This window comes from Ursus maritimus, unplaced genomic scaffold, assembly GCF_017311325.1.
Source record: "Ursus maritimus isolate PB19 unplaced genomic scaffold, ASM1731132v1 scaffold_7, whole genome shotgun sequence".
NCBI classification, from domain to species: domain Eukaryota; kingdom Metazoa; phylum Chordata; class Mammalia; order Carnivora; family Ursidae; genus Ursus; species Ursus maritimus.
Window position 1 is genome coordinate 14,613,220 of NW_024426885.1, and position 25,778 is coordinate 14,638,997.

Below are 25,778 nucleotides of genomic sequence, written 5' to 3' on the forward strand. Positions count from 1 at the left end.
CACAAAAGCCTTATTCCTGGTGTCTCCTGAAATCACAGAGATTTTCCTGGTCCCAGATCTTCTCTCACCTACTGGGAGGGCTCTTCCCTGACTTCTCTCCCTAAATCAGGTGGCAGATTCCTCATCATACTTTGAAATTATTCCCTCCTTAATACATATCTTTTTTATTTATTTTTCTGCTTTGCTTTTCTCTCCCACTGGAATCTAAACCTTAGTTTACTTCTAGAACACGGTAGGTGCTCTATAACCAGTTAAATAGATGAATCACCATTTGTTATTGGCCTGTGCCCATCCAAGATTTTAAGACTGTCAGCCTTCCAGGTCTTCATCACGGATAAACTGTCCTGTATCCTACCCTCATGAACGATCGAGCTCAGTTCTCTGCCCTCTTCAGTGTCATTCACAAATCCAAGCTGGGCTCTTCTTTCCATCTTGCCAGAGGAGCTTACAGCCTCTCACCTCCCTAGCAAGTCCATCGCTACCATTCAAAAGTATCTCCTTAAATATCATTTTATCCAGTAACAAAAGCTACTACTCTAATCCCATATTAGTGATCATCAGCTATCTCTCCCACAAGAATGAATTAGTGGTTGTGACGTACTGGGTGGCCCCTCCTTGTTTGGCCTTGTGACAGGTGCACGTGTGTTCCTAGCATCCCTGCCAGGGGAAGGGCTTCCTTGTGTCATCCGTTCAGGAACATAAACTACAAAGGGTCCTCTTTGGAATGGTTTGTAGTCAGTGGTCTCTTGGTTGGGGAAAACAGAAACCGGCTCAACTTGCTTAACTCACAGAGAGGAATAAGAACCCAGGTGTATTTCATGGAAACCCAGCAGCAGAAACATGTCCAGGGCTTCTAAGGGGCCTTGCCTTGATACCCAGTCCTGATTTAAGCAGTCAGTGGAGAGTAACGACACCAGATTTCTTCAAGGCAGTATTTGATCCAGATGGTGACGCCTTGGTTTAATCAGATGTGGCTGGGGCGGGGGACACTAGAGAGATGCTCCTTGAATATTGAAACTGTTCTTTGGGAGGTGTGATCTGTGCAGATATCCAGGAGACACCTACTGTGGAACCCCTCAGAAGCATTTCCAGATCACACATCAGGCAGGAACACCAGCAAGAAAGGCTGGCCAGCCCTGATCTGGGAAGATTCCTAAAGGAAGTGCAGTATGGCCAGGGTTTTCCTAAGAGCAATGGGACATAAAAGGAGGTTTTAAGAAGCTCACTCACCAGATGGAAAGAGGAGGAGCCATGCAAACTCCGAATACACTACTGAGAAGATCTGGAGTCTGGTGGGCTGGAAGAGGAGGAGTAACCAGGGAGGGCAGGGATCTGCCTGAATTCAAATCCCTGCCACAACACTTAGTCTTTCTGGGCCTCCATTTCCTCATCTTTAAAATGGGGAGAACAGAGTAAACTAATGCATGTAGAATGCTTAGTCGATACCACGCTAGACACGTAGTGAACCCCCAGTAAATATTGACTAACATAACCATTAATCTCCGGAAGGTCATTCTTGGTGTGCTTGAAACATGTTACGAGGGAGTCTCTCTCAGCCCTTCGGGCCCTGAGTTCAAGCTTTAAAATGGTAGTGGTTTTGTTTTTAACGGTAAAGAAGGATGGTTTGATAAATAGTAAACCACAGCCTTACCCTACCCAACCTGAAGGATTAAAGGACTGATTCTTGTCTTTACGTAACTAGGAATGGGCATGAGATGAAAAGTTCTAAATCAGCTCCTTCACTGATGTCCTCAAATCACATGTTGGAACGTGTAACGTTAGAATGGACCGAATCAACAGATACATCTACCTGGACCAACTTGAAGTGCTTGGAAATTGTATGCAGTAATAACGTACCAAAGAAAGAAAACATTTTCTGCTTCTCAAATTATAGGTGTCTTCCTGCAGTAGGAAAATGTGTTTTCTTCTTCCAGTGTGTAGTGAGCAATTTGTGTGCTCACAGTTTAATACCCCTTCAGCTATGTATTCCCTTTGATCCCGAGCTTATTAAAAAATGCAAATCTAAATTGTATCTTATTAATGTGATCCTTTGTGTTAAAGCTGTGGGGGGTTAAAAATCCCAGTTTCTCTAACATATTTGGATTTTTAATGTGCAAAGTACGACGAGAGCCTGATTTTCCGCAGGCCATATTTTCTAATCAACTGTTATGAAAGATTTTTTATTGTGCTGCTATTTCTTGCTTTCTTGGAATTCAAGGAGATAAAGAGTAATGACTTCATTGTTATACCCCAAGTATTCTCAAGCATGTCGAGATCCTTATTAATTTGCTGTAACTTCTGCAACATGACAGTGGCTCCGTCTTCCAGGAACATCCTGGAAGCATATTTTAAAGATGTGCATTGCGTTGGGGGGGGGGTAGTTGATCCATATAATGTGCTGGTGATCCCCCTAGGCTTGTGGGGTGCTTACGTGGTGCCAGTGCCCAGTTAGTCCCTTGTCTGGATGTGTGCAGCAGTCCTTAGACCCAGCCTGCTCTGGTTATTAGAACAGTTTCTTTCCTTTAAAAAATAATGCGTTTGAAATTTAATTTGAATCAAGTTAAAAATTGATCCCGTTAGAATACAGGTGCATTTTTCTCCCTGTCTCAGTTCTGCGTCTCCTTGTTCTCTCGTCCTTCCCCTCATTTTTCCCTGCCCTGGAAAAAGTGGCATCCTCGTATTTAATTACTTTTTTCCTTAAGATCAAAGCCGATTATTTTGCATAAGTCATCGTATGGACGTGATCATTTTACATTCATGAGGCTGTCTGTACGTACCCCCAGTAAAGCTCTTTCTGGAACAGTGGCTGTGATGGAGTCGTGGCAGTGTGGAAGAAGTGAGTGCACTGGTTCATGGTAAAACAAAAACAGCCAGCGTAACAGCACTTGCTAGGTGCTGGCCATAGATTATCTCATTTAATCCTCCCAGCAACCTTTAGAGGCTCATACTGTTACTACTACATTCCCATTTAGCAGATGAAGAAGTGGAGGCATAGAGGTTAAGTCACTCGCCCAAGGCACACGCGTGTAGGGTCTGGTGTGAGGGTCTGTGCCGGTAAGCGCTGCCCAGCACTCACATTTCTCTGCCGCAGGAAGACGCGAGCATTTCTGCAGCCTCTGTCCTTAGCTGGCTGTGTGGCTTCAGGCACCTCGCTGCTTTCCTCCACCTTTAAATTAGAATATTGGACTAGATTGTCTCTGAAATCACATTTGGCCCTCCAGTTCTACAATTCTTGGTAATTGTTTTAAAGTGTTCCAAGGTTAAGCCAGGAGACAAAAGGCACAGTTCTCAGAACAACCTCCTCCCCCACCCCCTGCAAATAACTTTGGTTGTTATCAGTGTTGATAAAAGCACAGCGGAAAGAATCCCAACTGTCATAGCCTATAATATCCGTCATTTTAAGTAGAAATTGTTACAACTCCTATTCCAAAAAAAGGCTCCATGCTGCTTTTTGACACCTCCACTGTGGTCCCCAGGAAACGGATATGCGGGGGAGGAGCGATTGTAGGTGGGAAGAGTGGAGGGTATATTTTTAACTTAAGATCTTTTGCAGAGTCGCTTCCTCCTCTGTTTGTCTCCAGTTCTAGGAAATGAGATTTTCACTCATTCTCATTCACCGAGAAGGCATCGTGGTTCATAAAGGAAATTTTCTCTTGGTTACTGTTGAAGTGTTTTACAAAAAGAAGTTTGATGTGCTCTGTGAGCGGATGGCAGGTGGCAGCTTTTTGTGTCATTCTTTGACATGTGCTGGCTGATATGAAGTGACATGTGGTGACAGAGCCCCGCTTGGCTCTAGCAATTTCTTTTGTCTTGATAAAACAGGTAGCCCTTTCTGTGGGGAGTCAGGAGCGGGGGCATAAACCGGTCTCTTCTGGAAAAAAAGGATGTGTCACCATGCGCGTTTTCAGCTGGGATGGTGTGGTGTGAACCCCCTCGTGCCAGCCAGTGGTGCACCTGAACTTGGCCTTTGATGAGAGACAGCTGTCACAGGATCTAGCAGGATGCCCCGCCCCCCGAGCTAGACAGCTCTCACAGTCGCTCCTACAGAATCCCCACCACTGTTCCTGGGGGGACTTCAGCATGCAAGCACACTCAGCGTGTTCTGCCTCTGTCTCTCCATGGAACATTTCAAACACACAAACAAAGGTGAACAGTGATATAAATGGAGTTTGGGTTTAGCGGGATAGTCTTATGTGGGTCCCAGTTACTTCTGTGTATGGTGAAGTTATGGCTGGACACACCAGTGCAGGACTAGTGGCATGGCTTCTGGGATATTCCAGCTGCCCACTGTTCCCACCCTTGAGTAACGTGGCATGACACTAACGCACAGGACCAGAGGTCATAGAGCAATATGAATGTGTCCTGTGGTGCCTACACCTGATGCTTGTGAGCAGTAGAGGAGAAACGAAGTACGTAACGTATGGAGCCAGAAGTCCGTCCAGGGAAAACATGTCAAATACATGGTTTTATTCTTACCAATACCTGTTCAAGTACTCTCTCATCTGGAACATGCTTGACGACGTAGCATATATGGTATACACATCAGTTTTTGTTCAAAACTCTGTATTCTTCTTCTTAAAGAAAGCCTCCTAAATTCAGTATGTTGTGACTCCGCAAAACCCAGAATCTGCTCACATACTGGACTTGTTCCCATCTTGGCTTGGTGTTTGTCCTTCTCTTGCCTTTTTTTAAAATTTTTTTTTTACCTTCACTGCATGTATAAATACATACACAGATGTGGGTATTGTGTATGTGTACACAATTGTTTTTTAGGTATTTATTCTTTATGTAAGTGTTCTCCAAACATAGACTCTTACAACTTAACCTTGTTTTCAGACATTCTTTTGAGATTTATCCATCTGGATGCATATAGCTCTTGTTTATTCATTTTCATTGCCATTTACAGCATGTGACTATCTCAGAATTTATTTGTCCTGTCTTCTGTCAGTGGGCATTTGGGTGATAATAATGGCTAATTGGAAGTAAACAATGAATAATGGAAAATCTTGGGTTTATTCATATGTCCAGTAGGTTCTCTGTAGCTGTGGTCCTCAATTGCTTTTGCTCAGATAGTCCGCAAAAGAATCTTAGAAAACTGTGAACCTCCTCATTATTAAATAGAAATATAAAATATTTCCACTGAAGTTCATGTAATTGGAAAGGATTTAATTCGTGTAATATGGTAACATAGGAATTTAATGATAAAATTAAGAACACTTTTTTCAGAGTTCGATGAAATGAAAATAATGATTTGATTCTCACTAACACCATTTAAATAATATACTACTAAGATTTTTCTTAATAGTTAGAAAGTTTATATCACTCTCTTTGCCCTTTGACCTTGAAATTCTACTCTTTTCCATCCTTGGAATTTATCCTAATGCAATATATTTTTATGCTTGACAGTCTTCTATTGATCACCTCATCATATTCTTCTTTCGTATTGATTCATACGAGTTCTATGTGATTTCTGGATGTCATTCTTTTGTCATTTTGTGAACTTAAATATCTTATCCTGGTCTATGGCTTATCTTTGTACTTTGTTTTTGGAATGTTTTGGTTGTACTAAATTTTTTATTTTAATGTAGTCAATTCATTAGTCTTTCCTTTATGTTTGGGGTGTGTGTGTCTGGTTTAAACATTTCTTTCCTGTCTCAAAGTTATAAAGATAATCTCCCGTGCTTCCTTCTGAAAGTTTTACAATTTTGTTTTTTCCCATTTAATTCTTTCATCCACTTTAGAATTTATTTTTTTGTGTGGTTGTCTTAGAAATTTAATTTTATCTTTTTCCAAGGGATACCCACTTGTCATAAGACTATTTTTAAGTAGTTCATCATTTGCCAGCTGATAGTTTCTGCCAAATTCTCATATATATCTCTAACTGTATTTTATTCCTTAGGTATATTTGCTCCTAGAGTTTTTAAGAAGGGGCTATTTTTTGCTTGGCTGACATTTTTTTGTATTCCTTACGGGTAAACAACACATTTATACCATACCATTTGTTTAGTTAGTATTCACTCACTTGAACTGAATGCAAATAGGTAGATTGGTCTTGGAATAATAGGGGCAAAATTTATATGGCTTAGCCTACAGTGAACACTATAAATGTTAGCATGAACACTATGAATGAATGAGCAAGCAAATCAGTGAATTATGTGATAGAATTCTGATAGAATTGTTAAAGAGTACCATACCTGTTATGGATTCGATTTTTATTGGCTTGTTATACTTCTGGATGTGGAAAATTGATCTCATTAATAGATTTAGTCTTCTAGGAAGCCCTTTCTTTTAGCAGTGCAGTATTTCTCAAAATGTGGTCTAGCGGAATCACATGGGAAGTGTGTGAAAATGCAGATTCCTGGGTCCTACCCCAGATCCACTGAATCATACTCTAATGGGAGAGGGATTCAAGCCCTCTGGGCGACTCCCCTGCTTGAAAACTATGAGTCATTGGTTTAATGACATGTCCTTCAGAACCCCAATTCAGATGTTTTCCCAAATAGAGTAGTGATATTTCGGTCCACATACGTCTTTGAACAAAACCAGTGAACTTGAAGGTCAAAACACATCAGAGTGAGACACATGGGCCTGGGACTGGGTTCCTAGAGTCTCATATTCTTGTCTTCTGAGGGAGCTGATGCCTTGTCACGTGACCTCCGTGTGTGGGCTCCTCAGTTCTGAGTCTTGTGAATTTCCCTGTCTATGGCTTTTCTAGCTATTTCCTTGTAGGGAAGAGAGGGGGCATTCAACTGGGACAGGGAGCCCTGCCAGCTGCTATCTCTCTCTCTCGCTCTAAATCTACATAATGCTCAGGTAGCAGTGGCAATGAATGGATATTTTTGTCGTCAGCTCAGATCAAAGTGAGCCTTTCAGAAATCTGGTTTGGGGAGTCCCGCACAGAAACTGCCCTGGCTGCCATTTTGTACGTTGTCTTGGCCACACAAAATAACTGCCTGGAGGTCAGTGGACCCTTCCTGCTCTGCTAAAGACAACTGAAGAATTTTATTCAAACCAACCTCTTGAGTAGAATCATTAGGACTCTTAGGTTTTAGAAAAATAAATAAATACAAGAGAACAGACTGGTCCCATTTGTTTGAGAAGCGCTGGGCGCAGGGTCCTAAAACCCAGCCTCAGGAACCGACTCATCACAAGTAGCCAGAATGCTCCAGTGCTTCCTCTTTGTGGTCATTCAATTTGAATGGACATACACTCTAAGTATATGAACCGTACAACCGGTTTTAAGCGGGGATAAAACCGGCATCATCCCCACCTCCATCCTGAGTGGTACAATCATTTTTTATTTCATTCTGCTTGGCAGTGGCAGCAATTAAATCTCCCAAGGTATGAAATGTTTTCATCAGTAAGACATTAAAAATATCAGCCTGTTAGAGGGGGGAGTGGTCCCATGCTTGACCGTAGCCATACTTCAGCTGCACCGGGGCATGAAGTGGTGAAAAGCATTCATTTCATGCAGTGGGAAAATAAGGCCAACTTCAGCTTTAATCTTTACTATGAGGAGTCTCATCCTTGTCGGCGTGTAATGAGTGGATGCTCCCCGTTTAGTTTAAAGTAACAGATCTATATAGAGTTGTTAATTTATAGATAAATATGGGTTTTCTACTATTGATGTTTCTTGATCTGCACAAAGTGGTTATATTAATACTGAAACATTATTAATCAATACTTTGCTCTTTAAAAATACATCAGTAAGACTACCCAATTACCTTTAAGTATATATCAAAGGGCACAAAGCAATCTGATGTATACTCGAAGTCCATTAGAAGCCACCAGACATATTAATTAAAATTTCTAGTTACAATGAGCTTCACAATGTGGACAAAAACTTCTGCTTTTGGTAACCAACAGTTACTGGCTAACTGAATAGCTGAGACGAGCAAATCCATCTCAGGGCATGAACAGGTCTTGGGGATTTTTGCCATAACGAAACCCAGGGACGACTTCCTTTTACTTGAATCCAACACATTAAGGGCTATTACTCAGGACCACGAATTGAAAGATGCAGAGGGCTTCTGTCCGGTGCGTGCTGAAAGGAAGGGTGGAATTCTCCTACTTTGAAATGAAGCATTCCCGAAGTGGTAGTGGTTTTCAGGTAGTACAAGTAAAACCTCACTGGAGATTAAAAACAAAAGAGAACACGAAGATGGGTGACACAGCCCTTTCACGGTCTTGCTGTGCGGCTGGGCATCATTGAACTTGAGCAGTCTGGGTGTGGCAAATGCCCGCAATGAATAATCCCTTTGGCAGCCATTTGTACTGATGGAAGCCTCTGAATTTGTGCTGAGACTAAACAATCTTTTGTTTTGTCATCTCGCAACAATAGTCAGCTTCCCTTTCAAACTTTTTTTTAATATTTATTTATTTATTTAAAAAAAATTTTTTTTATTACATTATGTTAGTCACCATAAAGTACATCCCTGGTTTCTGATGCAAGGTTCGATGATTCATTAGTTGCGTATAACACCCAGTGCACCATGCAATATGTGCCCTCCTTACTACCCATCACCAGTCTATCCCACTCCCCCACCCCCCTCTCCTCTGAAGCTCTCAGTTTGTTTCTCAGAGTCCATAGTCTCCCATGCTTCACTCCCCCTTCTGATTACCCCCCTTTCTTTATCCCTTCCTTCCCCTACCGATCTTCCTAGTCCTTTCAAACTTTTGGTGCTCCCTGTCGACAGTCCAGCTACATCTCTTGTCCAAAAAGAACCACTTAACCAAACTTCACCAGACTGGCATCCAGAGCTCACAGACTGTGTCGGAGATCTTAAAAAAAAAAAAAAAGAAGAAGAAGAAGAAGAAGAGGAGGAGGAGGAAGGAGAGGAAGGAGAAGAAATGAGAAGGTCAAGACTTGTGAATGCTATTCCCCACCCCTTGGCCCCCTGCCCTTGGGTTCTGCACATCTAGTTTCTTACTGCAAGGAGAGAGAGCATCAGCTCTTAGGATCCAGGAATGTGATTTATAGTGTTATGCTCACTAAACAAAACTCGACAAGTAAGACTTGGATGCCCCGAGGAACTTCTGTAATGGTACTAGACTCTAACAGCCTCATACATTTCTAATTACTTCGTCGGAGAGGGGCAGCTTCAGCGCTTGCAAAGGAGGCAGCCAGGAGGGAACACACCTGAGATGCACGTTTCAACATCCCATATATGCGCTGCTCATTTGGGATGTACTCTCCCTGCACCCCCTTGGCGTCTGTCCCTGAGCTATTATCCAGTACTAACCATCCACTGAGACTAGTGTCAGGTGTAACTGATTGTCATTCAACGCAAGTGAAATCTTTAGGTGAGCATTAGTCACTGTTTTAGACACGTTAGCTTCAAGTGGAAGCAGTCAATTATAGACCAGAGGTTTTATGGCTACATTATTACCATCATACTATTAGGTTTGCAACAGTAGCATTCTATTTGATCGATCTGTGCCAAGACATTGATGGATAACTTTGTTCTTCAAATGTCAAATATGTGGGACTTCTGTACTTTATGTATTTACTGACACACTAATCTCCTGTGGATACCTTTTCCCCCTTTACAGTGTTTGGTCTTAGCAGATGCTTGTGATCCCTGTTCTTAGAAGATTGTGTGAGGTTTGTGATCACATTTATAATTTCCTTTCTATTCTCTCTCAAATGCAGAGCACTCCAGAGTTATCGGTACTTTAAAGAAGTCTTTGCCACACTAAGAGGACCTCTCACTGGTATCAAGAAATAGATTTAGACAATTGCTTTCACTTTTCTTTTTAACATGCAGACACTATACTAGAAATGAGTTCCCAATTTTCAGTTTATAGGTTAGACTTCTAAAGCTTTGGTTTTCTGTTATTATACTATTTGACCTATCTTTCTGAAAGACACATTTAATTTTTGCTTCTTTTAACAAATGTATTCCTAAGCCAAACCTCTGAACTGTATAAACCACCACTACAACCCCCAAACATCATTAAATATGGTACCACTTAAAATAGTGAGCAGAACTTCTTATGTGAAATCCTTGAAGGGCTCATAGAAGACTCTAGGAGATGGATTTCCTTTCAGTTAAAACTAATAGCTCTTAAATCTAATATTGAAGACCATCTGTCACCCGTAATAAATAAAATAGAAACTGAGAAAACCTTGTTCCCCACCAAATGGCCAACTGGACTTCCATTTTGTTCTTTTTTGTTTTTCCCAAGAACTTGGGGGGCACTTGCTGGTCTTGGGAATGCCAACTTTCTTATTGAGTCAGACCAGCCTCCATTTCAATCTTTGTGCTTCTACCTTGGGAACCCTAGTTCTACCATATTTTTCACTTTAGGAACTTTCTCAGCTCTCTTGGCTCAGTTCATTAGCTAATGCGACAGGGAAGAGTCTGTCGGATCATTCCTGATGGTGGGGGCAGCTCTAGAAACATCAGGGGAAATTCTCAGGAGACATTATTCTTTTTTTAAGGCCAAAGGTGCAAAGGCTAATACCCGTGTTTGGCAATATTGTAGAAAGAAGGCTAAATCACAAAGATACAAGGTCTGGCTTTGTGTGGTTCTTCTTGTATCATAAAACAGGATTTTTCTGGGGTGCCTGAGTGGCTCAGTCGGGTAAGTGCCTGACTCCTGATTCTGGCTCAGGTCTTGCCCTCAGGGTCTTGAGTCTGGACCCCACGTTGGGTTCCATACTGGGTGCGAAGCCTACTTTAAACAACAGTAACAACAACAACAACTAAAAACAAAACAGGATTTTCTGCAATACAGAGCCTCTTCTATCAGTGCAGGGGTATTGGGGACCCAAGTCATCCTCCTATAGGGCAGAAATTCACTGCTGCTCTTCATTCCTCCATCCCTTCCCCACTGAAGGGCAGCATGGCTGGCCGTCCTGAGGCTGGCCTTCCTCATGTCTCTTGTCCCTCAATGCCCTAGGAAAGGGTGACCCTGTACCTCTGGTATATCCAGGGGTGCTGAGAGGGGCATCAGCAGCTGGCCTGAGCACCCCCATTTGTGCTGAATGTCATTCTGATCTCTCTAGGCGTGAAGCCGATAAGATCATCTTGACCCCAGCACTCCCATCCAGCTTCAGCCTCGCCACTGTTTTAAGTGGCCATTTCTCACAAAAACTAGCTGGTGTACAAGTCCAGATCTCTTTTAGGGAAGGTACACTTCGAAGCTTGCTGGAGTTTTGGGATCGGAACACGTGACTTTTGCCTAACCTAACACCTGTCTTGACTAAGCAAATTGCTAAGTGGAAATATTGGGCTCTGGGAGCTGGGGTTGCTCTCACTGAGCCCAGGCTTCTTAATTTATGTGTGTACATCAGGGAGACAACAACTCCATAGCTGATACACTTGCGTGAGAAACTGAGGAAAGAGGTTCCAGAAGCAGCCTGAGTGTGCTGGGTCTCCCACCTGCCTCCACCCACCTCGGCTGACTCACAGCATCCCCTGGACAGGAGCCAGGTGGGAGAAAGCCTCCCAGGGAGAGGTGGCTTGGTGCCCATGGAGCAGCACACAGATAGAGCTGTATTTACTTTGCAATTCCTGCAAGAGACAGAGCAGCGGATTAAGTTGCAGAGACACAACGGAGATCCTGAGTAAGGAATTTTAACGTAAAAATGCCAGGGTTTAAACTTAATCCTTGAGCTAACTGGTGTAGTTCTTCAAATGGGGATCTAACAGGAGTTATGCTGAGGCTCAGAAGGGTAAATGTGTGAATGCATTTGGAACCAATTTAAAGCTAGAAATGAAATGAGCAGAACACTTGCCAACATACCATTAAGATAAAACACAGGGGTTCACTGAGGCATGTGGATGGGCGCACACACGCCTGTTCTGCTGTCTGCTTCCTCTGCAGCTCATGGGAGGTGATGGGGGGCGGGGGGAGGAGGCTTTGTTTTAGCCCACCTTGGAAGTGTCTGTGCTAGGGCCACCCGGTACATCTAGGCTGGGCTTGATTCGGAAGTAACACTGGGAACATGGGCAAAAAAAGCCCTCTTGTCAACAAGATCTTCGTGGAATGAGGCATGAGCCCCAAAGAGCTACCCACTAGAAGGCATCTCTTAGAGACTATATTCCTGAAACTGAGTAGAACCAACCAGAAGGCTGGGATTTACTAGGAACATAAGTGGGGGTACAGATGGGTAGTAAATGTGAAAGGTTTAGCTCACTGAAAGTCCATGAATTCCAAGTCTGATCATCGCAAGTACTTGGGTGCTTTGTGAAAACACAGCTTCTAAGAGGCTGGGACAGAACCCCAGGAATCTATGTTTTGTTTTGTGTTTGTTTCGTAAAATGTGTTCTTTAGGGGTTTCTGATGCCCCCTAGGTTTGGTCACTACTTGAAGGAACCAACTCTTCAAACACTTAAAACCTATTTGCATAAAAGAGAAACAATGTGCTAATCTTAATTAAAATAAGTTGCCTAAGCACCCTTAACCAAACAAAATATTAACCTGGCTTAACATCAGACACCTTCTTGAATGAAGCAAAACATCATTAAAAATGTATATGTATAATCCAGATTCACAGATCTGACTAATGAACACGGACATTCCTTCTCTCCATCACCTCCTGGAATGTGGCTACACTTAATTCTAGACATTCTGCCCTGGCTACTGGCTTTTTCTCTGGAAATGGCCTCGGCTTCTGGCTACTGGCTTTTGAGAAAGCACGCTCTGTAAACTCAAAGTCCTGCCATCATTATTCATGCAGCTTTTGTTTCTCTTCCCCAAAGAAGCAATTGAGCTGTAGCAGATGAGTGATGTTTGCCGGGCTGCAGTGAAGGTAAAAGCCCACTGCAGGTGGAGCGGCTTAATGGGGTATTAATTGGGAAGCAGGTGAAGGCAAATAGGTGGCCCAGCAGGTATGTAAATAGGCTCGTGGGAGGAAAGGCATTGAATTTTATGCTCTTTAACTAAAAATAAAGACCTGATATTTAGCTTATCTTTGCTGAAATCCCGCACTGCGAGGGCCCTGACAACTGCCAACATCCTCAGTGATTCATTATTATCTCAGCATCATTCAGGCTACTTAATAGGATCTTCAGCCTCTTCATTTTTCATTGTTTTAGCTGATGCTTTGGCTTTAGGATGCATATTTTCCCTTCTCTTTGTGGATAGCAGAGGCCAGAACCATTTGTATAGATTGTGTAGTGGAAGGAATATTCGAGCGGTGAGCCTGCCTTCTGGCGGCATTCTTTAGCTCTAGCTCCTTGGAGAAACAGCAAAGATACACATGACTATGGCTAATGAGCCTACCAAGAACGCATACATCCGAACGACTTCCTTCAAAGTAGTCACCTTGAGAAATAAAACACTGATTCCCATGCTATCATTGGCTCAACACCTTTTCAGGAAGAGCCACTTCACAGATTGTTGTCAGAGATGATTTGTAAGTCCCCCAAGTGAAAAAAAAAAAATCCTTATGTATATTTATCACTTGTTTTCTACCCCTGAGCATTGTACAACATTATTGTCTGCAGCATTACCACATTTAGTGCTAAGTGACATCTGGCTTTTCAAATCCATCCCTGATGCTCTTGCTCAGATTATTCCGAAGAACATGCCTCAGGCTCCTAGGGAAGAGTTTCAAGAAATGTCTGGAGTGCTGGCAGCCTCTTTGGGATAAGAGTCCAGCTTCCCAGAGCGATCGCTTTGCCTGGCATGCACTTAGAAGTTTCTAAGTTTGAGTATGCCAGTTTAAAAGTTTGGGTGTATTATTTTGAGGCTACCTTGTTATTTAACAGTAACTTAGACAATTTTTGAAAACAAACCATTGTGTATTTCCCTTCTGATTAGTCCTCTCTGAGGTGATATGTTAGTGGAAGAGTGCAGAGGGACCTAGATTCTTTGTTACTTGGTTGGCCCACATTCAGTGTTTTTCTCTGGAGAGAAGTAGCACTGGTTTTGAAGACGTGTTTAGCCTTTTACTATTGAAATGGCTAAATATCAGTGAAGTTTGCACAGCCTAAATATTAGTGGAGCTACAGTTTGTACCCTGTAAAATGAATTAGGTTTACATTATCATGCAGATCTTTTCCTGTAGTTGAAGTACTCATTAATTTTACTGCTAATGAGATGTTAGCAATTAAATACCTTTAATTAATGAAAATCAGACAAAAGCAAAGGGCTGCTGTCTGTGTCTTCATAAACATAAGGAAGATTTTTGTAGATCTCATTGTGAATTTTTTTCTGTAGAGGGACCACAAATCTGAGCTCCTTGGGATCACGTGTTCTGGTCCAGAGAAAGTCATTAAAATAGTTCACTTTTAGAAAATGAAAGGAGTAGGCATTTGGGGGGATGTTATAAAGATTATCTGAGATTGGGAAAAAAATACTCATAACCGGGAGCCAGTCCTACATGTAATAGCAAATTTCATGGTTGAAGATGCAACAGGATTGAGTACAATTAATAGTTCTGAAGCCGTCGTTGAGTTCTGGGGTAGGCCCTGAACACATAATTAGATTATTAAAAATGGCCTGTCTTAGGCCGACTATTACTAAATTGAAATCCAATTATGGCTTTATGATTTTGCTGAAAAATATTTAGCCATTTCGGTCGAGTCCTCAGAGAAGATCATTTCCTCTTTGCATCAGAGTTTGCGCATGTCACAATACATTTTCCAAACAAATCTGACCTCAATTATCTCGGAATCAATCTTACATTAGATAAAATATATTTTAATGAGTGTTTTTATGTGTAATATCATAATTGTGTCTCTCCATACTTGAGGAATTAAAAGATGATGATAGAGGACTTTGCAGAATATCTTTTTAATGAGAGGCATGCATATTTTAGAAATAACGAAATCGTGCCATCTTAATACACGGAAAGCCATTGTGCTCCGATATGTGCCTGAGTATGCTGCAGGACAGACTTGGTTCAGCTTTCAGTAATTGGCATTGGAACTGTAATAAAGCAGTTGTTTGCAGAGAGATGGGCTCAGAAATTTCATGCACTCCTGCAGTGTGGATTTAAATGCTAAGTTAAATATTTATGAACCCGAGATTTTTATAATCGATCATTGTATGATTTATACACCGTAATTATAATTAGGTTGAAAGAGATTTTAAAAAGCCAGTTTCCTGGTAGCCAAGGCCATTAAATAACGTGAAGCTGCCAAAACAAAAATTAGGTGGGAACCCAGCCACCGAGATCTGAGCGCCTGTCCCCATATTCCATGTACAATGAGGCACAGCACCTCACCAGCCATCTCACCTGGGCAACCACTCCTGCGTCACCTGCTATCGTTTTTCATGCCTGTATTTCAAACCTAGTTGAACATAAACAAGAGAAAACTTCAGAGATCCGATGTATAACAAAAGGAAAAGGTGGAGGAGGTTGGAAAGGTTAATTAAAAATGTAATGATCCCATTTGCTGAGACAGCACTATTAATCATCTCGCAGCAGCAAGCATGTGACTCGCGCACCACTTACAGGAGGCATCTGATTTTTGTAAGGTACGGACGGTGGTGGTGGGCCCCAGGGTGCACATTATGAAAATGGAAGCTCGAAAGGGTGAGCTTGGGGTGAGTGAGCATCGGGTGAGCCCCTGACTTGTGGTTAACATTGGGCACAGTCTTCACCAGACAGAAGAGTTATTTCCAAATTCACAGGTCTTCAGAATAATCCAGTCACTGTGAACCCCAGAGAAAACTTGGGCACAGCAAAAGGTTCATGTAGTCGTGTAACGTAGGAAAAAAAAAACCGAGTGAGGAGGAAATCCATCATCGTGTAATACAGTATGCCTGGAACGGTGTATGAATGACAAAATGGGCTCCAAAGAGCCAACATGTGCGTTTTAAATGTAATTTTTAGCACCCCAGCTGGAAAAGGCCAAGCTCTTGAAGGATCGATTGCAAGGGTCACAACCCGTATGATCGGATTTGCCATCTGCTGCATGTGGATATCAGAAGACTGGACTGCAAATGTAAGCTTCCAGAAAAGCCTCTTCTGCCCCTGTGAAGATCTTGAAGCTTTTGCCCATTTTTTTTATTTGCTGGAATAACACGTCAGAGGGATCCTCTTAGAAGAAGAACACTAGTTACGTTAACATGGTAATTAATCAAGTCAGAAAGAAAGAGGAAATCAGTTGTGAATTCACTTCTGCAGCCTGAAAAGAAAGGCAGAAAGATACCCAGAAACTGGCAGGCATTCATAAACAACATTCTCTCCCCGTGCCTGGTGAACTTTCTGCTTAATAAACCACATCTTCATGCAGGCCGTGCAAATTTTAATATATTTACTGTTTTATTCCACCTCGTAATCTATGGAAATGGATTTCTAGTTGTTTCCATCTGTGTTTCATCCTGAATCATTTTGACTGGTTAGCTAGCTCCAGCATCTGCCAATAGTGGTGGCATTTTCTAAGTGTAAATCTAAGTGTAAGTAATGAGGGGCCGTGGCCATAGTGATAGCCTCTTTGATTTGGGACAGTGTGAGGATTGTACTTGGGATAAAGGCAGTTCCTTGCTCCAAAGGAATTTAGAATGTGAAAGCTTCTTCCAGTGCATAATTCAGGCTTGACACCTCCACATCTCCCAGTGTTGGAGGGATCTTTTACATTTGCTCTGCCTGTAGATCAGGGTTGGAGATGATGGTCCATGTACTTTCTGAAATGGCGAATAGCCGAGAGGCTAGCGTTTTTTGAGTGCTGGTATATTTTTTACATTCTGTCCCCGATCATCAAGTTTTATCCTAAATATTTGATGTCATAATCAGATAAGGCATTTTTAAAATTATAACCATCAAATCAAAGAACCTTGAGGCTTGAAGGGACCTTCGATATATCATCTCCCAAATGGGGGAAACTGAGATCCACTGGGGGAAAGCTGGCTTGTATGAAGACACACGGATGACTGGACCACATTTAAAATCCCTGATTCCTAATTAATTCATTGTTTTTTCAGCAACACCTGACCCTTTTGTATTCCACGGTGTCTGAGAGCTGGCCTTCCATCACTATGCAGATTATACTTCCCGTGCCCAAGAAAACAGGAAATAAGTCACATCAGATGTGATCACAGCCAAAGAGGCTTAGAATGATGATAGAGAAAAGCAATATGTAACCTGCAAAGTAACAACATGGTTCTATCCAACTTTGAAAGGAAAAGCCGGTTCGATGGCATTCTCTAGAATACAGAACTAGGCTGATGCTGGAGAGGAGCTTCTTAGCCTGCACAACCCATACACATGTGTCCTCCCACAAGAAAAAAGGATTTCTAGTAAACAGCCTTCATTCTGAGAATACTTCCCATTCAGGCAGCATCCCAGACATTCTACCAAGTTAAAGAATGAATAACAGCAGATGGAGGGAGAGATTAGAGATGGAGGGGAGGAGGGGAAAGCAGCATTTTAGTGCCGAGCTCTAAAACGAGCTGTGGAGAGGATGGCACTCAGAGTTATGGCAAAGCTGTCCGGAAGCCTTCCCGCGCCGGCGAGGAGGCGCGTGTGCCCAGACCATAAAACACAGGCGTACTTCTGCTCCTCCCCGCGCTGTGTGAGCTGATGGCGAATTGGGTGTGACTCAAGTGGCCTAAATTGAATCATTCTGCATGTTCCTCCCTCTGCCCTCGAGTCATCAAAGTAGCATTTTTTGCATGCAGTTGGCGGGGGGAGGGTGTCTATCAAATAGATACAGGGGATCAGTCTTCTTACCAAGTGAAAACTCAACTCTCGTCTCCGTGTCCTGTGATTTCAGGAGTGTTTAACCAAGAAAGGAGGCTAAGGGGTGCTAACAGTAGCTCTCCATATTCTGTGCATGTTAAAATAAACTTTTTTATTTTAATAGGGTATATATGAATCTGGGGTGTTTTTTTTGTTTTTTTGTTTTGGGTTTTTTTTTTTTTTGACCAGTTGTATATTAGAACATTTTCAAACATGTGGAAAAAATTTTACAGTTACTCCATCTAGATTCTATCATTAGATTAGAATACAGTTGCTTTGTAAGTATCCATCTGTCCATCGTTTTTTCCACCTATCAATTAATCTATGTTTTTAACATGTAGTTATCAATATACTTCCCCTACATGCTTTATCATACCTATTAGTAACCAGTTTTTAATATTTGTTGGATTTTTTTCCTTTTGAGGTAAAATTTATATATGTACCAACCTTAAGAGTACCATTCTGTAGGTTTTGACTCTAACTTTTATCAGGATAGAAGTTACCATCACTCCAGAAAGTTCCCTCTTGCCCCTTTGCAACCAATCCCCACCTCCAACCCCTAGAAGCAACCACTCCTCTGATGTTTTTCATCATAAATTAGGTTTGTCTGCTCTAGAACTTCACACATATAGAATCATTCAGTGTGTACTTTTTGTGTAAGACTTTTGTTTTTTTCCTTTAACATAGTATTTTTGAGATGTATCCATGCTATTGTGTGTATCCGTAGTTCATCCATTCTTATTTCTGAGTGGTATTCCACTGCATGAATAGACCACAGGCATTTTCCTATTTGTGTAGCCATTTTCCTATTGATGGCTACATGAGCCATTTTTCCAGTTTTTGGTTATTATCAATATAGTGTAATCATCCTCTTACCTGAGTCTTTTTTGGACATATATTCTCATGTCTCTTGGATAAATACCTAGAAGTGGAAATGCTGGGTCATGGGGTAGTGGTATGTTTACTTTTATTAAAAAGCTGCCCAACATTTTCCCAAAGTGATTGGACCATTTTACACTCCCATCAACAACATATGAGATTCCAGGAGCTCCACATTTTTGATGATATTTGGGATTGTCAGACTAATTTTAACCCCTGTGGTGGGTATATAGAAGCTCCTATTGTGGCTTTCATTTGCATTTATTTCCCTGATAACTAATGATGCTGAACGCTTTTCATGTGCTTATTTGCGATTCATATATCTTCTTTTGTGGAGTGTCTACCCACATATTTGGCCCATTTTTCAATTAGGTTGCTTTTTATTATTGCATTTTGGGTATTCTGCATATGTTCCTTTGTCAGATATGTGTTTTGCAAATATTTTCCTCTAGTATGTGATTTTTTTCCTTTTCATTTCTTATCACTGTCTTTTGATGAGCTGAACTTTTAAATTTTGCTGAAATATAACTTAACAATTTTCTTCTTTTATGTTATGGCTTTCTGTGGTCCTCTCTAAGAAACCTTTGCCTACTTCCAAGATTATCTTTTTTTTCTTATAAAAAATTTGTGATTTGGGCTTTTAGGTTTACATCTGTGATCTATCTTATATTAATTTTTATGTATGGTGTGAAGTAGAGGGTTTTGTTATTGTTTTTTACATTGATTTTCAATTATTGTAATACTGTTTGTTGAACACAACTTCTCTGTTAGATATTTTTTAGTGACTTTGTCAAAAATCAAATGACTATAGATGTGCAGGTGTATTTAAGCCAAGTTCTGTTTTACATTCCATTGTTTGATTTGTCTGTGCCTATGCTGTACCACACTGTCTTGATAAATACAGCTTTGTGGTAAATTTTGAAATCAGTATAAAATCCCTCAACTCTGTTGTTCTTCAAATTGCTTTGACTATGCTATGTCCTTTGCATTTCCATATAAGTTTTAAAATCCACTTGCCAATGTCCAAAATATGATTTGAAGATCATTGATATCTTAATGATATTGAGTTCTCTGATCCATGAACATGGTATGTATTTCCATTTATTTAGGTGTTCCTTAATTTTCTCAGCAATGCTTTTTCATTTTCAGTATAGAGATCTTGCATGTCTTTTGTTAAATTCATTCTTAAGTGCTCCTTTTTTGGTTCTCTTATAAATGGAATAATGTTTTTAATTTTGTTTCCTAAAATTTTGGTAATAGTTTACAAAAATGCAACTGATTATTGTATATTAAATTTTATATCCGTTGACTTTGAATAATACACTTATTGATTCCAGTAGTTGTATTGTAAATTCTTTAGGATTTTCCAAGTCATCTGCAAATAGAAATGTCTTCCTTTCCAATCTCTGTACCTTTTATTTCTTTTCATTGCTTTATTGTAACGGTTAGGACCTCTAGTCCAATGTTGACTACAGGTGTTAAGAATGAATATCTTTCATTTGTTCCTGACTTTTTTGGGGAAAAGTCAATATTTCACTATTAAATATGATTTTTACATGTAGGTTTTTTTTATAGATGTCCTTTTTCAGATTAAGAAGGTTCTCTACTATTCTTAGATTGCTGAGCATTTTTTTATTATGGAAGGAGTGCTGAAATTCATTGAATGCTTTTTCTTTGTCCATTATACTCACATGGTTTTCATCCTGTCTCTTAATATGGTAAATTACATTAATTTTTAAATATTAAACTAGCCTTGCATTTTGGAATAAACCCAAGTTGGTCTTGGTACATTATCCTTTTAACATATTGCTAAATGCTATCTACTGAACTTTTTGAGTCTATGTAAGGAATATTAGTCCAAATTTTCTTCTTTGTCTTTGTCAGGTTCTGCTATTTGGGTAAGATGGGCCTCACATATCAAGTTGGAAAAAGTCATGAGAATATTTGGTGTGAATGAGAATCAGGAACAAAAAACAAGTCACACATTGACCTATGAGCTGGACATCAATTCATAGGTTTTTTTTTTTTTTTTTGCCTCTCTGAATGTTCCAGGTTGTGCATTCTGTAATTTGTCACAGGCTCTGAAATAATGGTAAAGAGATGGTGCTCTGGCAGGGTAATATATCGATGAGAACAGAATCCGGAAAGTGAGTTTGAGTCACACCAATTGCTAAATGAAGTAAACTTCAAGCAATTGATTTGAACATAAAATGATTCGTTCTATTCCTGCTTTTTATAGAGCTTTTCCTTTGAAATATTGCTTTTCTTTTTGATAACAGTAAGAAGAAAAAAAATAGTTTATGTAGTTTTAACAACTTTAAAAAGGAAGCTGACATTATTATAATAAAGCAGGCATACACTGGACCGATTTTTTTCTTTAGTTTTCTTAAGATATAATTAACATACAGCTCTGAGTAAGTTTGAAATGTATGACATAATGACTTATGTATATTGCAAAATGATGATCACAAGTTTAGTGAACATCTGTTACCTCATATAGATACATACACACAAAAAAAGAAGAAAAATGTCTTTGTGCGTGTGATGAGAACTTTTAGGATTTTCTTTCTTAGCGGTTTTCAAATATAACATAGAACATTGTTAACTATAGTCATCATGTGGTGCATGACATTTTCCATTACATATTTATCTTATAACTGGGAGTTTGTACCTTTTGACCACCTACATTCAGTTCACCTTCCCCTGCCTCTGATAAATACAAAGTTGATCTTTTTTATCTATGAATTTGGTTTTTTTGGTGGTGTTGTGTGTGTGTGTGTGTTTGTGTGTGTGTGTGTGTGTATGTGTGTTTTAGATGCCACATAAAAGTAAGATCATACTGTATTTGTCTTTGTCTGACTTACTTTACTTAACATGGCAGGATTTCCTTTTTTACAGCTGAATATTATTTCAGTGTGTGTATGTACACCACATTTTCTTTATCCATTCATCTATTGACAAACACTTAAGTTGTTTCCCCGTCTTGGCTATTATAAATAACATTGCAGTGAAAATGGGGGTTCAGATAGCTCTTCGACGTAATGATTTGGTTTCCTTCAGATGTATGCCTAGAAGTAGAGTTGCTGGAACACATGATAGTTCTATTTTTAATTTTTCAAGGAAACTCCACACTGTCTTTCCTAATGCTTGTGACAGCTTACAATCCTACCTCCAGTGCCGAGGGTTCCCCTTCCTCTACATCATCACCAGCATTTGTTATTTCTTGTCTTAACGTTAGCCGTCCCAACAGGTGCGCAGTGATACCTCACTGTGGTTTTGCTGTCCATTTCCTTAATGATTAGTGATGCTGAGCATCTTTTCAAGTACCTATTGGCCATTGGAATAGCTTCTTTGGCAAAATGTCTATTTAGGTTCTTTGCTCATTTTTAAATGGAATTATTATAATTATTTTTTTGCTACTGAGCTGTATGTTATTAATGTTTTTTGGGTATGAACCCCCTATCAGATATATGATTTGCAAATCTCTTCTCCCATTTCAGAGCTTGCCTTTTCATGGTATTAATGGTTTCCTTTGCTCTGCAGACTTTTTAGTTTGATGTCATCCCATTTGTTTATTTTTGATGTTGTTGCTTGTGTCATCCAAAAATTCATTGCCAAGACCCATGCCAAAGAGTTTCTCTCCAGGCCAATTTTTTTTTTTTTATATGTTATACAGACTACTTTAAGAGAGCAATAAATTTCCTGGACCTCATGTGTTGAGTTTTATTATTTTTACTATAATTTTATTTGACACTTATGAACATAGAACTATAAACTTTTATTTTGTAATTTTACACATCTATAAAAATAATACACACAAATTAAATATGAACAGAACTTTGTAAACAATGAAATGCAAGTTAATAGCATTAATTTAATGTACGGGGTAATACCATTTTGTTGAAGCTAAATTGGGGCTTACAATTGGAATATACTCCTGTTTCAGCATGAGTTGCTTTGAGTTGAGCAGGCCTATGTTACTGGGTGTCATGTGATGACTTCATTCTTCTGCCGTTTTCCTCCATTTGAACTTCCGTGAACTGTTTGTCCAATATCATTGGCTCCGTCATTTAAGTATTAAGTGCACCTCTGCACTTCTATTATTTTCTTTTTAGCTAGAGATCATAAATCCCATTCAATACCAGGACAAGTGTAAATGCAGGCGGTAAAATTATGTACCAATATCTAGCCTTCAGGGCCTAATCCAGATGATCCGGCATTTGGTCATTGGTCATATTAATTTATTTTAGACTCTCATGAAAAATGCATAGTGTAGAAATCTCCTGTGGAACTCTAGACCTTCGAGAATATAAATCACCGTTGCTGATGGGCCCAACAGCTCAACATTAAAAGTCTCAAAAGGGGAAAAGACTGGAAGTATGACCAAGGCCTGTAGGTCCTGGTGGTCCTGTCAGAGCACACGGTGAATATGTCATTTCTTGAGTCTAGAGGAGTTTGAGCGTGAAAACGAGGAGCCAGAGAGAAGCTGGTTTGGGAAGGTCAGGATGGAGAAAATGTACCAGGTGTGCTTGTTAAACCAGCAGGATCTATGTGTAGCCACTGGCTTCTTGTACCACTCACCCAGGAAGGGCTGAACGTCTTGTTTATTGCCTTTCACATTAAATTGTTGGATTCAGATGTCATCGCAGAAACACGAACCTGAGACATAATAGGGTACTGCTGGTGGTGCCAGGGTATAATTTGGTGATTTCAGACCTTTGCATACTAGGCATAAAGCAAGACACACCGTCAGTAAAACAGGGAGTCTTTTTCTTTCCCTGAAATGTAGACTTGTTTTGTGTGCCCTTCACTTATTTACGTTTAAGAAAACAATTGTAGTGAGAACATTTAATATGAGATTTACCCTCTCAACAGATTTTTAAGTGTAGAGTACAGTACTGCTGACTGTAGGCATGATGTTGGACGGCAGATTTCAAGAGCTTACTCATCTTGCGTAACTAAAACTTGATGCCCCTCAGAACAGCAACTCCCCTTTTCCCCCTCCTCCAGCCCCTGGCCATTAACACTGTGCTCTCTCTTTCTCTGACTTTGAGTGTTTTAGGAACCTCCTGTAAGTGGAATCATACAGTAGTTGTTCTCTTTTGACTGGTTAATTTCACTTAGCATAATGTCCTCATGGTTCATCCCTGTTGTCACACCTACAGCAGCATTTCCTTCTTTGCTTAAGGTTGAATAATATTCCATGTGCCATTTGGATGTACACGAAATGCACACCCTGTCTTTCAGACCCACCCAACCCACTTGGACCCATTCTCCTCTCTTATCAGTTACCTCACCTCTTGTAATTTCATGGCCCCCATTGACTGGGGCACAAAGAGAATGAAAGGGGGTTCCAGAACCAAAGCAGGGGCTAAGGCCTGAGCAGGAACTTCGTGGAAGGGTGGGAGGAGGACAAATCACAGTTGAGTGGGGTTGTCTGCTACCTCTTTGCTGTCTCCAGAGGGTTACTGCTGCACCTAGTGATCAATTTTCCATGGATCACCTTGTAACCTGGCCCTGGAAGATTTTTCCATCACTTCCCTGTGAAAACACCTATGTCATGGTGTCAAGCTACATGTCCCTCGTCTACTCATCTTTTAACTTTGTGGCATTGGGCCTGGTCCTGCCAGTCCGCCTGACTACTGCAGTGGGCCCTGCCTCCCTTATGCCCTCTCTCTAGGCCGCAGAGTGGGCAGCGTGGGAGTGGACAGCCCTGTTTTCTCTGAGCATGAGCACAGAGGGCTTGGGTAGAAGGCAACATATGTTTTGTGAGATTCCTGAGGCCTATGGTTTGTAAGCGCATTGACATCCTATCCAGAATCCTAGCTGAATTTTTCTAGTTTGCAGCCTCAATACTCATAGATCCCACATTGTGTATGTGGCAAGTTAAGTGGTAATTGAGGTTTGCAAATTTTCATGTAATTTATTCTGGTTTTCTTCCAGTGGCCTGTGAGCTAAAACTTAAACACAGCTTCGTTGTAGTTGCTTCTTCCTGTTTAGAGAGCTGGCATAATATTTTGTCTTCTGGGCTCAAATAACCATGTAATTACTCTGTAATCATATAGTAATTAGCATGTACTATATGCATTTATTACATAATTATATTCCTGGAGGATTGCATGGCAATTAGACTTACATTCAGCATATCATTTTATATACTGTATAATGAACAAGTATGTAATTTGTTGCTTTTTTCTTTTATCCTAATTTTCAGTTTACCAACCAGGAGCTGGAAACTTATTCTCCTGTTGCCTTGTTTATGCATTGTCAGGCAGGTGCCTGAGCTCCTTTGGCTCCTTTGGCCTCAGTACCACCTAATTATACATCTAAGGGAGCGCTAGGGGCTTGTGGGCTGCCCTGGGCTCCCAGCCTTTGCACTCCTTATACTTTCGACTTGTCATGAACTCATTACCTATTAGCTTCAAAACACAGAGTTGATCAGAGCTCCCAGCATCCACAGGGACATGGCCGGACCTCAGTTAGAACAGAGGGTGTGTGAGCAGCCCGGCAGCCCGCACTGTGATCACGCCTGCCTTTCTCTCCTTTGCAGTGGAACCTGTTCCCAAAGGGAACAACTGCCTGGACGCCGCCAAGGCCTGTAACCTCGACGATACCTGCAAGAAGTACAGGTCCGCCTACATCACCCCGTGCACCACCAGCATGTCCAACGAGGTCTGCAACCGGCGTAAGTGCCACAAGGCTCTGCGGCAGTTCTTCGACAAAGTTCCGGCCAAGCACAGCTACGGGATGCTCTTCTGCTCCTGCCGGGACATCGCGTGCACTGAGCGGAGGCGCCAGACCATCGTGCCCGTGTGCTCCTACGAGGAGAGGGAGAAGCCCAACTGCCTGAACTTGCAGGACTCCTGCAAGACGAATTACATCTGCAGGTAAGCGGGCGCCGGCAGCTGGGTGATAAATGAGCTGGCAAGGAGAACCTTTGCGGCTGCTTCCGTGGCCGAGCTCCTGTTTTCTGAGTTTCTACGGGTGGGTGGGGGCGGGGAGGCAGAGGGGAGGGAAGGTGGTGGAGCGGACTGGCCAGAAACTGAGGTCTGCCCTCGGCCCAGGGTTCTTCTGAAGCTGGTTAGGCTCTTGTGCTGAGGAATGTTCTGGTCTTGAACCCGGGAACGCTTTGAGAGGTGCTTAGTAAGCACAGAGGGTCCCCTGAGGCCAGGTGAGCATGAAGGCTCGTGCCCACTCCGCCAGCCCTGAGCTGCTGCCGGGGATCTCAGGGGGTTAACTCAGTGGGGGGGGGGGGGGG

The 25,778-nt window shown here is 41.2% G+C and overlaps 1 protein-coding gene across 2 annotated transcripts in view; it reads left to right on the forward strand.

Annotated features, from left to right (window-relative positions):
- The window catches only part of GFRA1 (GDNF family receptor alpha 1), a 203,262-nt gene that overhangs the window by 116,459 nt on the left and 61,025 nt on the right, over positions 1-25,778 (forward strand). For both annotated transcript variants that reach the window (XM_040624309.1, XM_040624310.1), the window contains one exon: positions 25,071-25,407. In XM_040624309.1, the coding sequence (XP_040480243.1) occupies positions 25,071-25,407 (337 nt within the window). The remainder of the gene's footprint in view (positions 1-25,070; positions 25,408-25,778) is intronic.